The sequence below is a fragment of the Montipora capricornis genome, chromosome 7, assembly GCF_036669925.1.
Source record: "Montipora capricornis isolate CH-2021 chromosome 7, ASM3666992v2, whole genome shotgun sequence".
Classification (NCBI taxonomy): domain Eukaryota; kingdom Metazoa; phylum Cnidaria; class Anthozoa; order Scleractinia; family Acroporidae; genus Montipora; species Montipora capricornis.
Window position 1 is genome coordinate 2,817,258 of NC_090889.1, and position 15,120 is coordinate 2,832,377.

At 39.2% G+C, this 15,120-nt stretch overlaps 1 protein-coding gene across 1 annotated transcript; it reads left to right on the forward strand.

Annotated features, from left to right (window-relative positions):
• The first annotated feature begins 9,932 nt into the window (after positions 1 to 9,932).
• On the forward strand, positions 9,933 to 13,967 carry LOC138055317 (uncharacterized). Its single transcript, XM_068901287.1, has 3 exons — positions 9,933 to 9,942; positions 10,118 to 11,376; positions 13,590 to 13,967. The coding sequence occupies exons 1-3, from the start codon at positions 9,933 to 9,935 to the stop codon at positions 13,965 to 13,967; spliced, it is 1,647 nt and encodes a 548-aa protein (XP_068757388.1).
• The last annotated feature ends 1,153 nt before the right edge of the window (positions 13,968 to 15,120 follow it).

The window sequence follows — 15,120 nt, forward strand, 5'->3', positions numbered from 1 at the left end:
GCTTAGTTTCATTAGAAGTTTTTCGTCTGTTGAGTCACCCTGAATTGCTTTGACTAAATACATGAACCCATGTAAGATTAACCGTGAATCTTTACCAGTCAAGCGATATGTAAAATCCTTGTCTTTACCCCTGTCTTCAAGAAGTCACTTGCCCAATTGTTTTCCCATTCTCCCTGCTTTAACATCATTTTCCATAGCCTTCAGATATCTGGTAATTGCACAGTTTAAGAGGAGTTCACTAAGGCTGTTTAATTTATTGGTAAGCTAGGTTACTGATAGAAATGGCAACATCAAGCAGCATTGTATGTAAATACTGCACCCCATTGTTCTTCAAGTGAAGTGGTTCAACAACCTCTCTGTCACAAAGCTTCCCAATAAAGAGTTTAAATTCTTGCCTGTTTTTTTTGCCAGCAATGAATTGTGTGATTTTACTCCTTTTTCTTTTCTCAGCTAAATGAGCTGGGATTCTTTTGAATGCAACAACTTGCTTTGCAGTAGTAATTCTTTGGCTATACTTCCAGGGTCTCCACTTGCAATCTTTATTTACTCCAAATTTCGCAGTAAGTGAACTACTTTCATCTTGGGAAACATTAGCAAAACTGGAAAAATATTTTTTTGAGTTAGATAATTTCCCATTGATAAAGGCCAGGAATTTCTTATCCCCTGGGAGAAGGTCAAATGAAAAGGTAACATCCTTCCCCATGACTGTGTAGGTTTTCTTCTCAATTACCTCCATGTCTGCTGCTAATTTTTCTGTGAATCTAACAACCACCTCACGGTCCTCCTTACAGTTGGCACCGAACAATAGGAAATTGTCATTGGAAGAGGCCACCCTTGGTCCCACATTTAAAAAGTTAATTAACCAGGAGATTGATTGGTCCCACTTTCCAAATGGACCTCCATCCGCCCAATGGCAACCTTGAATGTTCCCTCCCTGTCACCAAACCAGGTCAGTTTGTCACTATCTTTCCTGTATTCATCAGTCACAAAATAGAATTTGCAAAGCATGAGTAGGAAATTCTCTACGTTCCTATACACCCCATCATTAAGTTGGTCTACTGGTAAGTCATGACACAAAGTTCCTCTTACTGAGATAACATCTCCCATATCAAGTTCTTCAATTTAAATTCAATAGGACACTGTTTGGAAGGGTTATAGGAACTGGGATACCCCACCCATAAGTGAGTCTTCTCTTTGACAGAAACCCTTTTTGGTATGTCTCCCTGTATTTTTCATTGCTATAGATGATCTTGTCTGTTGATATTTAACTTTACTAATTACCCCACCTGCGTAAAGCAGTGAAAGAGAACGAATAAAATCATACTCTGCACAGTGCATTTTTATTTTGGTCACGGGGGCCTTTTTCACCTTTCGAGATGAGCAAATTTACAAATAGTCGAGAACATACTATCAAGTGCAGGAGCCCTGTTCTCGGGAGACTCTCCATTAATCTCTGCTGCAGCAGTGAGAGTTTTTAACTGCCTTCTGTGGGCACTTCTTCTTGGTAAATTCAAAACTCCTTCACTAGTGAGTGGATGCATTCTGAGTGACTTTCAATAGTGGTGTTCTTTGTGAAGGTACCGAGTCTGTTTGCAATTCTTCTGTAGTCTCTAACTTTTCTTTCTTTGGGTTAGGAAAAAAAAGCCAGAAAGAAGGAAATTTATTGTTACATTATGATATATTTTTGTTTCTTTTTTATTACATACTTATTGCACGAAAAATCACACTAGCTTATAACATCGCTTTCAGCACAAATGATACTAAGACTTACTGTTACGAGTTCAAATGTTTTGAGGACGGGTAGCTTGCAAACTAATCTGAACTCAGGGTTGTCAGAACAACAAGAAGATTTATTCCAAAATGAACTTAGTTTCCACAAAGTAAAACTCTAAACAGCACGCAGTCGAGAAACTTACACGGCCTCCGCCAACTTGAATAAACACTGTTTCTGTCACACTTGACTAAACACGGCTAACACCAACTCCCTTCGCTTGTGAAAAACTAGTTAAAAACTCCGCTTGGAGTCGTCTTTTTACATACTCTCATATAAAGTTTCTAATTATAGAAAGATTACAAAACACACCGATTTAGGAACGCTTATGCATTAACCTAAAAATAAACAAACTATGAAGTCTTGCGAAGCTTCTAGAAGGTAATGCTAGTCACGCAATGCTATTTTTTGTAACATAACCCCCTTTCAGAAGAAATTTCCTAAATTCATCCTAAACAAGAAAAATTGCTAAATAAGGGGCAGTTCAATGTCAATAAACTTATTCCTCAGCACGACTCAAGTAATCTGCTCCAACATTCTCTGAACCCTTAATGGCTTCAACTGTGAGTGAATAACTTTGCAGAAACATAGCCCAACGCATAAGACGTCCGTTGGCAAAGTTAGCACTGTTCGTGTACTTTAAGGGTTCATGGTCCGTCTGAAGAACAAAAGAAACTCCGTACAAATAAAGATGAAATCTCTTTATACTCCATACAATCGCTAGGCACTCTTTCTCAATTGTGGAGTAGTTCCTTTCTGCACTTGTCAATTTCTTGCTTGCGTAGCAAACGGGAAACAACTTCTCATCATGTTTCTGCATTAATACTGCACCAATTCCACTGTTGGCTTTCATGTACTTTGCAAACTTAACTCTTATGCTGTGGTCTTCCGCTGTCATGAGCCCCTTTCTGCAAGTCTGCAAATAGTAGTAATTTTGTGAATTGAGAAAACGAGAAACTGTTCTTACAGATACGTCCCTTTGTTGAATTCCGCCTTCCTCCATCAGTGCTCTACAGATAAAGTTTCCCCCTCTTTTCCTCAAAACTGTAATGCATCGTATCAGTCGTCATTTGTTGCATTCACTTAACCTGTTCTTGTGACCTCTTTTACACGTCTCCTCAGAAGTGCGCCTCTTATAAGTATTCTCATGTGCAATTCTATAAACACTCGCCGCAGAAATTTTGCACATGCTGGCAACTCTTTGCACAGATAGGCCTTTAACCTGACATAGATAATACGCATGTGCATGAGTCACACTATCGATTATACCTTTAAACACCATTGCAATGTGCTAATAGGCAGAGCCGTTCCACTAAACTGTTTTACCACAAAAGTACCTTAAAATCGCTACACTCAAAAGTCTGCATAGCTTCCGTACATAACTGCTACTTCATATCTAGAACAGTCAGAACAAGAACACTCCTCACAATAACACTGCAGGCAACAATAATTAGTTTTCCTGCGTTTACGTTACCCTTCCACGCCCTTCAGATGCAAAGACAATACTCGTCACAAATCATTGAAACAGACACACCGTTTCTCTCGAATTTTCTGAAAAAATCATGAGATTTCTACTTCACACTGTTTTCCCCCCTGAAATGTGCCTTCTCCCTCTCCAATGTTGAGCTACGTGTCTTTTGAACAACTGAGACCGCTGTGATACCCAAATCAACATTGGGGAAGGGGAAACAGACACAAGTGTTTCAAGATTTTTGACGGTATTGTAGCTCATGGTTGTAAAGTCAAGGAAAGCGTGATACTTAGTTAAGGTGACCTGTCGAACTATAATTGATAAGCAGATCAGTTACTCACCTGATAGAATCGAAGTATTGTTGCTTAAAGGGTAACTCTCGCCAAAATTTCTTGTTTTTTTATGTATTTTTCGTATGCCTTCCTTTATAAGAAAAGGTTTTGAAAGAAATTATGGTCTTAAGTTAAAAACAATTTTATGAATTTTTTTCTTTGCAACTTGGCAGCCATTTTCAAAAAAACGCGCCGTTTTGGGATCACCTGGGATGATACGTCACAGGTGTGGAACATGTTTGCATGTGAAAATTAAAACCATTGCAAGTAAGCTTACCGTGAGTACAAGTCGTTCGAAGATTCTTCCCTTTTCTTTAAGATGATATAACGTTAAAATGATGCAAGATATGCAAAATTATGAAGCGTTTGATACCCGAAGAGTGTTTACGTCCTGTTGACTCGACCTTCCTGAGCTTCCCATTAAGTAGTCTGCACATGCATTACCCAACCGTAACTCTAACCACCTTCCAAACAATATTTAAAAGGAATTTGAAGAAATGGAGAAAGATAATAGTAAAAAGAAATGCAAATGGCGGTGTGGAAAGGCAAGGAAAAGATAAAAAGAACCTGGGAAGCGATGTTTTGTGATGTTCTGCAATAAGACGAATGCAGAGGGAGTCTCCATGCATTAATTCCCCACTGAAGAAACAGGTTTTGTTTGTTCGCCAAGAAAGAAACTCTGACTCATGGAAACCCGGTCGGGTCACATTTGCAGGGATCATTTCACTCTCAAAGATTATCGCGATTACGGAATGATTGTCGCTGGCTATGCTTCAAAGATGTTGTTGAAGAAAAATAAAATGCCATTCCATCAAGGCAAGTTGTTCCAACCCAACAGCAGGGTAAAAAGAAGCGTTAAGTGTCGGATACTTGTGAATGAAGCAACATGGCGACCCATGAGGCGGGATATACTGCTGCCAAACGACCAAGCAAAACCTTGACAAAATTTACATCAAACTGGGGCTGGAAATTTACCATTCCCCCTTGCTGCCTCGTTTCAGAGACCAGAAAGAGGAAATAATAGAGCTTTTTTGTCAGCTTCTATGCCCGCTCAGATCCTAGAATAGCATTATTTAAGATAAGATAGAGCATAATTAAATTCCCTAGATGGTTTTACGTCTATTTTATATATTAGTGCATAGCTTGAGGAGAGGGATTAATTCAAGGATATTTATTTGCTACCTAAATGTCTCACTCGTCTTGAAAAGCAATCATCAGGCAACTGCCTAATAAGTGTACGAAGCTTAAATTGGAACAAATATGAAACTCAGATTAACAAATAACTGTATTCGAATCCCTAAAGATAGAATTTTTGATATGACTTCCAAAATCTTACATTAATTTTACTTTTCATACCAACAAAGCAAGATCTCTTGTAACAATAAACAACAAAACAATAATAATCATACAAATAATACATTGTACATGTATGGTGCTGGTTACTCATCAGCATAAAGGAATCCAGTGAATGTCAAGACTTCTTCAAACACACCTGGTTCCTGAAAATGAGCTTGAATACAGTTTACAGTACATGAGGGCAATGGAACCCTTATTTCTTTCCCTTAAGTCGCCCACCACCTTACTAACTGTCTTTATGCAACATGTCTATTCTTTTTTATGTCAGGTTCCTCATAGGGGTATTTTCATGAAACCGGGACAAACTCAGACCGTTATAAACTTGTGCCGGGATGAAATTTTTGCAGCTGTTTACACGAACTTGGGACGAAATGCTTAGTGCCTGGTCTCAGGACGAAATAATATCTTTTGTCTAATAAATATATCACTGACCCAAAAGCATACAGGCATGAAATTCCTGGACCCCGTCTTAGATTAGTTGTTATTTACATGAGACCGGTACAAGTATTTCACGTCTCGGTACAACAACCAAGACGAAGTGAGACCGGTCTGAGTTCATTTTTGGGTTGGTCTCAGGTAAACACAAAAGAAAAAATGTATGGAGGATGATACGAACTCATGCCGCTCTGAGCTCGTCCTGGTCTCATGTAAATACCGCCATAGACATCTCTGCTGTATTGCTGTTTATAATGCAACCAAGCAGTTTTTAACACCGAAACATTCAAACTGACTGCCGTGGCGCAAAAACGGGGATGATTCACTATACAGTTAGTGGGATCATCAAGTTACTCCACTTCAGCAGCCTCTAAAGTTTTGCATTTTATCACTTCTTTTTCTTGGCAAAAGAGGTTCTCCTCCTCCTCTCCACTGAAACATCTGCTGTCAGTTGCCACAACGGCACCTTTCGAGTCAAACCACAATGATGTTTTAGCCAAAAAAACTAACACACAAGCATCACCAATAATTCCAATTACGACAGGTGAAGTGCATTTCTTTTCAACTCTAAAGCAGCTAAAAAGGTTAGATATGCAGAGGCAAAGAAATTTGTATACTAAATCGTCTTTCATTTCTGTGTAAAAATCTCAGGAAGGAATCTTTATTGCACACATTGATATTACAACTAATTATAGAGATTATAGAGGTATATAATACAAAATTAGAAAAACTGAAGCTAGAAACAGATTTTTTACAATGTGGGTGCACAGTGGCCAAAGGAGCTGAAGCTTTCGAGTTGGCCACTGCAAGCTCGTGGCAAGAAATACTAACTGATCTCAGTTCCGAATAGATAAAATAATTTTGTCCACTACTCCTTGCAAAACCTATTTGCAAAGAAAGAAGCGAAATTGACATGTAAGAGGATCCTTTATTTAAAACCTTAAATGAACAGAAACTCAGCGACATGTCCGGTGACCTGACAAGGTGTTTAAAGTACTCCACATCTGGTAGTCTAAAGATTTTTCCAATTTCTCGTGTTTGGGCTTGCAGACGCTGTTTGGCATGTTTATTTTTCAGTCAGACACGGAAATACATATTCAGTGTTTTGGCTCTCAGGACAACTTCCGGTGGCATCATACACACTCACAAGAATCTTCAACTACATGTAAGAATGGGCGCCGAGAAAGAAGAAGCATGTTGAGGAGGTTTGTATTGAGTGTCGATCATGGAGTACATGATTCTATCTGTTGCTGGACATGCAAACACGGCGTATAAAATTATAACGAACACTGCAACAGCTATCCGTCGAACACAAGCATATTTAATGAACTTTCAGGTGTACGAAAATTCTCAAAGGTGATACACAATACAATCAGCAAGAGAGTGGACTTGAGAACAGAAACTGCACGAGCGGGCCTCCACACTCACCATTCTTCGTTGTCAAGCTCACCGTGTCACCAACGGCGTTCTGGGTTGTTTACTCTTTATGCCGTTTCTCTAGATTGTGCTGGACGCTCGAAATACCATGGATGAATTTCCAAAAAGGGTTGTTTTAGATCGCCGATGGCAGCGCCCCCTATAGCTCCTTTGGAATCAGAAGAATCGCTAGCAGAGTCCAAGCGCCTGGTACTGGGGACAGCTATTCTTAGAGTTATTTTCATAGAGTTATGTCGTAGAGTTAGAGTTAAGTTTCCAAAATCTTGAATTCAGGATTTTGGAAGTCATAACTCTACTGAAATAACTCTATTGATAGTTAACCTCCCCGGTAATAGAGCTGAAATCATGTTGCTATAGTTTCACACCCTTGACATATTACATCATGTGATGCAAATCAAAGCATTTGTGACAAGATTCTGAACAAGCGGTGATCTACAAGGTTTAAGGCTAAAATTCATGGGTAAAAAAAACTTCTGGGCTCCATTTTTTTACTTGAAAAACATCTGTAATGTTTGCCCAAAAAAGTGTCTTCTAGGCAAGAGTTACCCTTTAACCAAACGTGCAAATATGCTGTTTATGTGTTGCATACACAACCAATGCATTTCATCGTGGAAATTAGTCCTTTCCTTCACTAGGATTTCATGTAGGATTCTAAACGCCTAGTTCCTCAGGATTTACGTTTGTATTGATATGTAAGGTGTTATGCTCAATTATGAAGTAGGATATTTACTAGGACAGAAACATATGCTCATTCCAGAACCCAAATTTAGCCCCCATAAACACACTCGATAATTAATGAGTACTCCTAGTGTACTCTTATAGTAAAAAATTATTATAAAAAGCGTTCACTGGCTATATACAGTTAAAAACTTTCGAGCTTTCGGCTGTCAGGCTACAGCCTTCAATGGAAATGAATGGAAAAAATGATGACAACTACAATATATACAAAAATAGGTGAGAAAAAAAGAATCTAAAAACGGGAAAAAATATTTGTCAAAAAAACTAATTGTTCTTTTTTAAAAGAATGGAGTATTGATTAGGGAGCGGCCTAGAATTGTTATCTGCATGATCTATCAAAGCGGTGTGCCAAGATTCCAGTGTCTTGCGCGTACGAGAAGAACCCTTGTCAATCACTTGGGAATTTTTAAAGTCAATAGAGTGATTTGAAGACCAAGCGTGTTTAGCGATGTTGGAGCCTCTTGCGTAAGACTTCACATTCCTCATATGTTCTTTTTTTCTGGTTTCAAAGAATCTGCCAGTCTCGCCAACATAACTCCATGGGCAGTCGGCACAAGATATTTTGTAAACCACGTTAGGTTGAAGATCGATCGGAGGGCGGGACTTAGGAGAGGGAAACTCCTGTTGTAAAGTCTTGAATGGCTTGCTGACAACTCGAATATCATGTTTTTTAAGGAGTCTAGTTAGAGGCTGAGAAATGCCATTAATATAGGGGAGGACTGCATAATTGGAGAATTCGGAGGGTGCAACCCATTTAAAAAACATGCAAACAAGTTCCTCAGGTGTTGGGATGGGATTTGTTCGCTGAGTAGAAGATTTCTTCTTTAGAATGTTGGAGATAACATTTTGGGGGTAATTGTTAGATCGTAGAGCGTCGATGACATGAATAAGTTCTTTCTCTTTTCCTTGTTTTGTGCTCGGGAGATTAGTTGCGCGATGTAACAAAGTCTCAGCTGTACTGGTCTTGTGTCGTTTGTCATGATGGGAGAAGAAATCTAGATACCTATCAGTGTGGGTTGGTTTACGGTAAACCTCAATAATGAGATCATTATCCTTGCGAGTAACCAAAGCGTCCAGAAAGGCGATCTGGTTATTGTTTTCTTCTTCGATGGTAAAGGAGATGTGTTGATCGATACTGTTGAGTGTGTTATGGAAAGAGTCAACGGCGTTTCTTTTAATGATACAGAAACTATCGTCAACATATCGTTTCCTTACTTTAGGTGGAACGGGAGTTGTGTTAATGGCCATCTCCTCGATTGCTTCCATACATAAGTTGGCAACCACGGGACTGACAGGGCTGCCCATGGCACAACCATGGATCTGTTTATAAACACTGTCATTGTAGACGAAGTAGTTATTGGATAGGACAAAGTTCAACAAAGAGATTATATCAGTAGTGTCAAGTTTTGTGCGTAAGTGTAGTGATTCATCACAATCCAGTTTATTTTTTATGTAATCACAGGCTTTCTTGACAGGAATGGCTGTGAAGAGCGATACCACATCAAAGGACAGCATAATTTCATCGTCTTTTATGTCAATGTTGGAGATTTCATCGACAAATTTGGAGGAATTAGGGACTGAGAAACCATTGCCATTTTGGAGAGGTGCCAAGATGTTGGTTAGAAACTTTGAAGTGTTATAGAGCGCTGAACCAATAGATGAAACAATGGGTCTGAGTGGGTTGCCTTCTTTGTGGTGCTTGATTGATCCACGGATGGCGGGTGGTATAGTGTCAGTGGAGCGAAGTTTTCGATACGTAGAATCGCAGATTTTTAGTTGATTCTTGAGTGTTAAAAGCCTACTGTTCAGTTCACGTTCAATTCTTCGGAAAGGAGGTTTGGAGACCAGTTCATAGGTGTTGTGGTCATTCAATAAAGCATTCATTTTGTTGTTGTAATCAATGGTATCTAAAACAACAAAACAATTTCCTTTGTCTGCTTTCATCAAAATCCTGGTGTCATCTTTTTTTAAGTCCTTGAGAGCTTTCCTTTCCTCTTTTGTGATGTTCTTGTGGAGAGGTAATCGGGCTCGATGTAAGATCGCGGCAGTGGAGGTTCGTATAGAGTCCTTCTGTTCATCAGGTAGATGGGTAATGGCGGCTTCTATTTCCGAGACAATGTTCTTGTACGGGATTTGGTTGGGAGTTGGGGCAAATTTAGGACCCTTTTCTAGAAGAGAACGTTCTGCAGAAGAAAGTGGTTTTATCGATAGATTGACTACCCAATTCTTCTTGTCGATAAAATGAGTTGAGCAGTTATCTTCATTCCTCAAGTTATAGAGCTTTTTGTCATGTCGCAACTGGATACTACTGCGGACGGATTCTGCTCTCATCCTCAGAAAATTCTGAAACACCATTAAGGTGTTCTCAGAAATCAGAGGTGTCAAGTCATTCATGGTCTCAAGTAAGATCCTTCGTTTTTCTTTAATCTGGTCATGCCAGATGGAAATTCTAGCTTTCATGCAGTGCCTGCTCGCTCGTTCCATAATGCGTCTGAAGATAAGTTGATCGCCAGGTGGTCTAAATTTCAGAGACTTTGGGAACCAGTGTTGTTTAAGTGCCTTATGAGTAAAATGCAGATGGCGGTGGTGTGCTTCTAATTTGCGATTCTACGTATCGAAAACTTCGCTCCACTGACACTATACCACCCGCCATCCGTGGATCAATCAAGCACCACAAAGACGGCAACCTTCTCAGACCCATTGTTTCATCTATTGGTTCAGCGCTCTATAACACTTCAAAGTTTCTAACCAACATCTTGGCACCTCTCCAAAATGGCAATGGTTCCTCAGTCCCTAATTCCTCCAAATTTGTCGATGAAATCTCCAACATTGACATAAAAGACGATGAAATTATGCTGTCCTTTGATGTGGTATCGCTCTTCACAGCCATTCCTGTCAAGAAAGCCTGTGATTACATAAAAAATAAACTGGATTGTGATGAATCACTACACTTACGCACAAAACTTGACACTACTGATATAATCTCTTTGTTGAACTTTGTCCTATCCAATAACTACTTCGTCTACAATAACAGTGTTTATAAACAGATCCATGGTTGTGCCATGGGCAGCCCTGTCAGTCCCGTGGTTGCCAACTTATGTATGGAAGCAATCGAGGAGATGGCCATTAACACAACTCCCGTTCCACCTAAAGTAAGGAAACGATATGTTGACGATAGTTTCTGTATCATTAAAAGAAACGCCGTTGACTCTTTCCATAACACACTCAACAGTATCGATCAACACATCTCCTTTACCATCGAAGAAGAAAACAATAACCAGATCGCCTTTCTGGACGCTTTGGTTACTCGCAAGGATAATGATCTCATTATTGAGGTTTACCGTAAACCAACCCACACTGATAGGTATCTAGATTTCTTCTCCCATCATGACAAACGACACAAGACCAGTACAGCTGAGACTTTGTTACATCGCGCAACTAATCTCCCGAGCACAAAACAAGGAAAAGAGAAAGAACTTATTCATGTCATCGACGCTCTACGATCTAACAATTACCCCCAAAATGTTATCTCCAACATTCTAAAGAAGAAATCTTCTACTCAGCGAACAAATCCCATCCCAACACCTGAGGAACTTGTTTGCATGTTTTTTAAATGGGTTGCACCCTCCGAATTCTCCAATTATGCAGTCCTCCCCTATATTAATGGCATTTCTCAGCCTCTAACTAGACTCCTTAAAAAACATGATATTCGAGTTGTCAGCAAGCCATTCAAGACTTTACAACAGGAGTTTCCCTCTCCTAAGTCCCGCCCTCCGATCGATCTTCAACCTAACGTGGTTTACAAAATATCTTGTGCCGACTGCCCATGGAGTTATGTTGGCGAGACTGGCAGATTCTTTGAAACCAGAAAAAAAGAACATATGAGGAATGTGAAGTCTTACGCAAGAGGCTCCAACATCGCTAAACACGCTTGGTCTTCAAATCACTCTATTGACTTTAAAAATTCCCAAGTGATTGACAAGGGTTCTTCTCGTACGCGCAAGACACTGGAATCTTGGCACATCGCTTTGATAGATTATGCAGATAACAATTCTAGGCCGCTCCCTAATCAATACTCCATTCTTTTAAAAAAGAACAATTAGTTTTTTTGACAAATATTTTTTCCCGTTTTTAGATTCTTTTTTTCTCACCTATTTTTGTATATATTGTAGTTGTCATCATTTTTTCCATTCATTTCCATTGAAGGCTGTAGCCTGACAGCCGAAAGCTCGAAAGTTTTTAACTGTATATAGCCAGTGAACGCTTTTTATAATAATTTTTTAATATGTTTTACCCTGGCTACGGTTCTTCTATTTTTAAACGTACTCTTATAGTAATAACTTGCTTCCTCCATCTTTAAGCAATCTTTTTAAATAAGGTTCAGAGCTATAATTCGTGTAGTTCTAACCGATTCTATATCCGATCTTGCTGTGGCAATATAACGAAACTTTTCATTATATATCAAGGCCCAGCTCTCTTCAATAAGTTGAGTTTGGGCATTCAAAATGCTCCTCTATATTTTTTCAATCTAAAATTAAAAACTGTATTTTCTCATGTTACTAATCAAATTTTTAATGCCTTCCCCTTCTTACTATTAGCGTAAGAATAAGGAAAACTGTCTAATGGTAATTTAGTTATATGCTGTTATGTCCATCTCTCCATCTGTTATGTATTTTGTCTTGTAACAAGAGGGTTCAGGTAAAATTAAGCCCTATTGTTTCTTCTGGGCTCCTTTGCCCTGTGTCAATGTCTTTTTATGCTTAGTTCTATGAAATACATGTAATGTGGCCAAATAAATCAACTGAACTAAACTAAACTGAAAGACATACCTTCTATGGGTATCTTAAGGTCTCTAAAATTAAATCTGTAATTTGTATCAACATAAGAAATTCTGAAGGAGTTGGGAGGACCGAAAATATGTATTTCAATTTTTGAAGAAGACAACTTTTAATAACTGATGCTTTTCCCAGCAGAGAAAGACCTCTCCAGCTCCACAAATGTATCTGTGACCTTGCACAGTTAAACGTACTTTAACGCTTATCTGTTAAACGGGCAATGCTGTTAAGTATCCGCAGAAACCCATAAGGGTTGAAACGTGTAACGGCCCCTTGTGTGCTGGGAAACAAGCTTCTGAATATTCAATTTGCTAAGTACCATATTTGGAACAACAAGAGCAAAGGGGTTTCCAAATATGGTACTTAGCACTGAAACATTCAACCAATCAGTCGCACTGAATATTCGGAAGCTGTGAACACGCGTTACACGTTTCAACCCTTATGGGTTTCTGGTATCCGTTAGTCATCCGTTAAAGAACTGTATCAAAAACGTTAGAGGCATTAGCCCATCTGTTAAACATTCACTTTAAACCTTTCAAACGGTTAGGATAACCGTTAAAGAGAATTCAGTAGCCGTTAGAACGGCTTAGTAAGCCGTTGGGAAAATCTCGCATCCGTTAGAACACATGAAGCACTCTCCATCCTATATGCTATCCGCTAAACAATGTTGCAAAAATAGTTAATATGAACTTTTTTTTTTAAACTCTCAAGTCCACTTGCTTTACAATATGACGTTGAGAAATAGCTATGTCCCGTAAAGTGTCACAATTACTTTGATTTACTATTGACCCTGAGTCTGGAAAACGAAAAAAAAAAAAACAAAACGACATAACGCCCATATGAATTAACAGTTTAACTTACAAATTATAAGATACATTAAATTCAGATTTGAACTAATGCGACCAAAACCTACCTGTCAAGTCGATGAATAACGATCACTGTAATTTACGTCAAATTAGAGTCGAATGAAATACGAAAACTGGAGATTGAGATTGAGATTGCCTTACAAACAACACCATGCCCATACACACAGCAAGAAAAGTTGCCTTTGCTGTTTTTGTGGGCATCGCACTGATTTTAGAATAGTCACTGAGGTTCCAACAGCTTGCATTCTTGTATTTGACAATACTGAATTGACATCGAGAGTCGTCACACAACACAAGTAAAAAAAATATATGCAAATTTTTGGGTTTTTCCTATTGCCATGACAACAGCAAGCTGTTGTGATCATTCATCTAAAGTTGCTTTTCAAAAGACAAACGAACGACGCTATGGCTCAACTAGAAAAAATGGAGAATCGTGACCAAGTAAATGAAAAAGTAAAGAAGTTCATGCTTGATGGCTATGGGAGCGCTCTTAGCGAAAAAGGTGGTCCGTGTTCTCGACAGTTTTCGGAGGGAGCAGTACTCTTCAATTTGAATAACTGCCAGGAACTTTCAAGTGACGAGCTTGATTTGGTCATACTTGCCAACATACAAGCTTTTACTTATAGGGAGTTGATCGGGAAAAAAGAAGCAGACGCCCTCGATGTTATATTTATTATCAGTCGCAACCTATTTGTAAGAAAATGTTTCTGCATTTTTACGGCTTGAGTGATTCAAGATTTCGGGGACTGAAAGAACATTATCGTAATCACGGCATCTTTCCAAGAACTCACGGCAACACCAAAAGGCTTCCTGAAAACACGCTGCCTCAGGCTACAACTGAAGGAGTCCACACGTTCCTGCTGAATTATGTTGAGGAAAACGCCATCACCCTCCCAGGAAGGATAGCAGACTTTAAAAGCGATGAAATCAAAGTCCTTTCATCATCTGAAACAAAGATGAGCGTTTGGCGTGCATATGATACAGTGTGCGAAACCTCAGATATGCGAGCCGTTAGCTACAGGAAGTTTCTACGGCTATGAGAGCAGTTCCATCCAAATGTAGTCGTCGCAAAGCCAATGACAGATCTTTGTTTGACCTGTCAACAGAACACTGGTAAACTTCAAAGAGCTGCAAGATCTCTCAGGCAGAGAAAAGTCTGAATGTGTAAAGGCCCATCAGGATCACGTGAATTGTGCTCAGACTGAAAGAGAGAACTATAAGGACGCATGTGCCAACGCTAAGAAAGCTATTGAAACGATTGGAGCTGAAATCATACAAGACCACGAAAGTAGCAATGCCTGCTCATTAAATGCAACAATACACTATTCCTTCGACTACCCGTACGAACAGCGCAACGCACTTGCAGCGCTGCGCAACTTCATCTTTTAGGTTGCACAGTGCTTATGCCTCCTTTATGCGACGTTCACGCGTTGACCAAGCTTCAAAAGCAGAATATCGAGGGCTGCAGAAAGGTTGCAATGCTTAACAACGAAAAAGCAATGGTAAAGCAGCCCTGTATATCGTTGCTCAAATGCTTCGGCTAAAAGGTAACTGTATGTAAAAGTTTGCAGCGTTTAACAACGTGAAGGCAATGCTTAATAAGCAGCTTTGTGTATCTTAATTTGCCTTAATGCAGGGCTATACATGTAACTGAAAGATATCTATAATCAACGGCTGTACGTATGTAATAATGTTTATCCAGTCTTGAAGGTTTATAAAAATTCAACTCCAGTCACAAATACATTCTCATTAAAATGTTGTATTCTGTAGAAAATTGTGATTTCAAACCTCGTACTACATGGCCACAGCTCATATGTAAGCCCAACACGTTGATCGATCCAAAAAGGTTTCAATGTCAAGGGAAATCAACACCAGCAAA

What these genes read in the sequence shown, in the direction of transcription:
- LOC138055317 (XM_068901287.1), top strand. An exon ending in CCGACTGCCCATGGAGTTAT is followed by an intron (nt 11,377 to 13,589) that starts GTTGGCGAGACT and finishes CCATGACAACAG; the next exon opens with CAAGCTGTTGTGATCATTCA.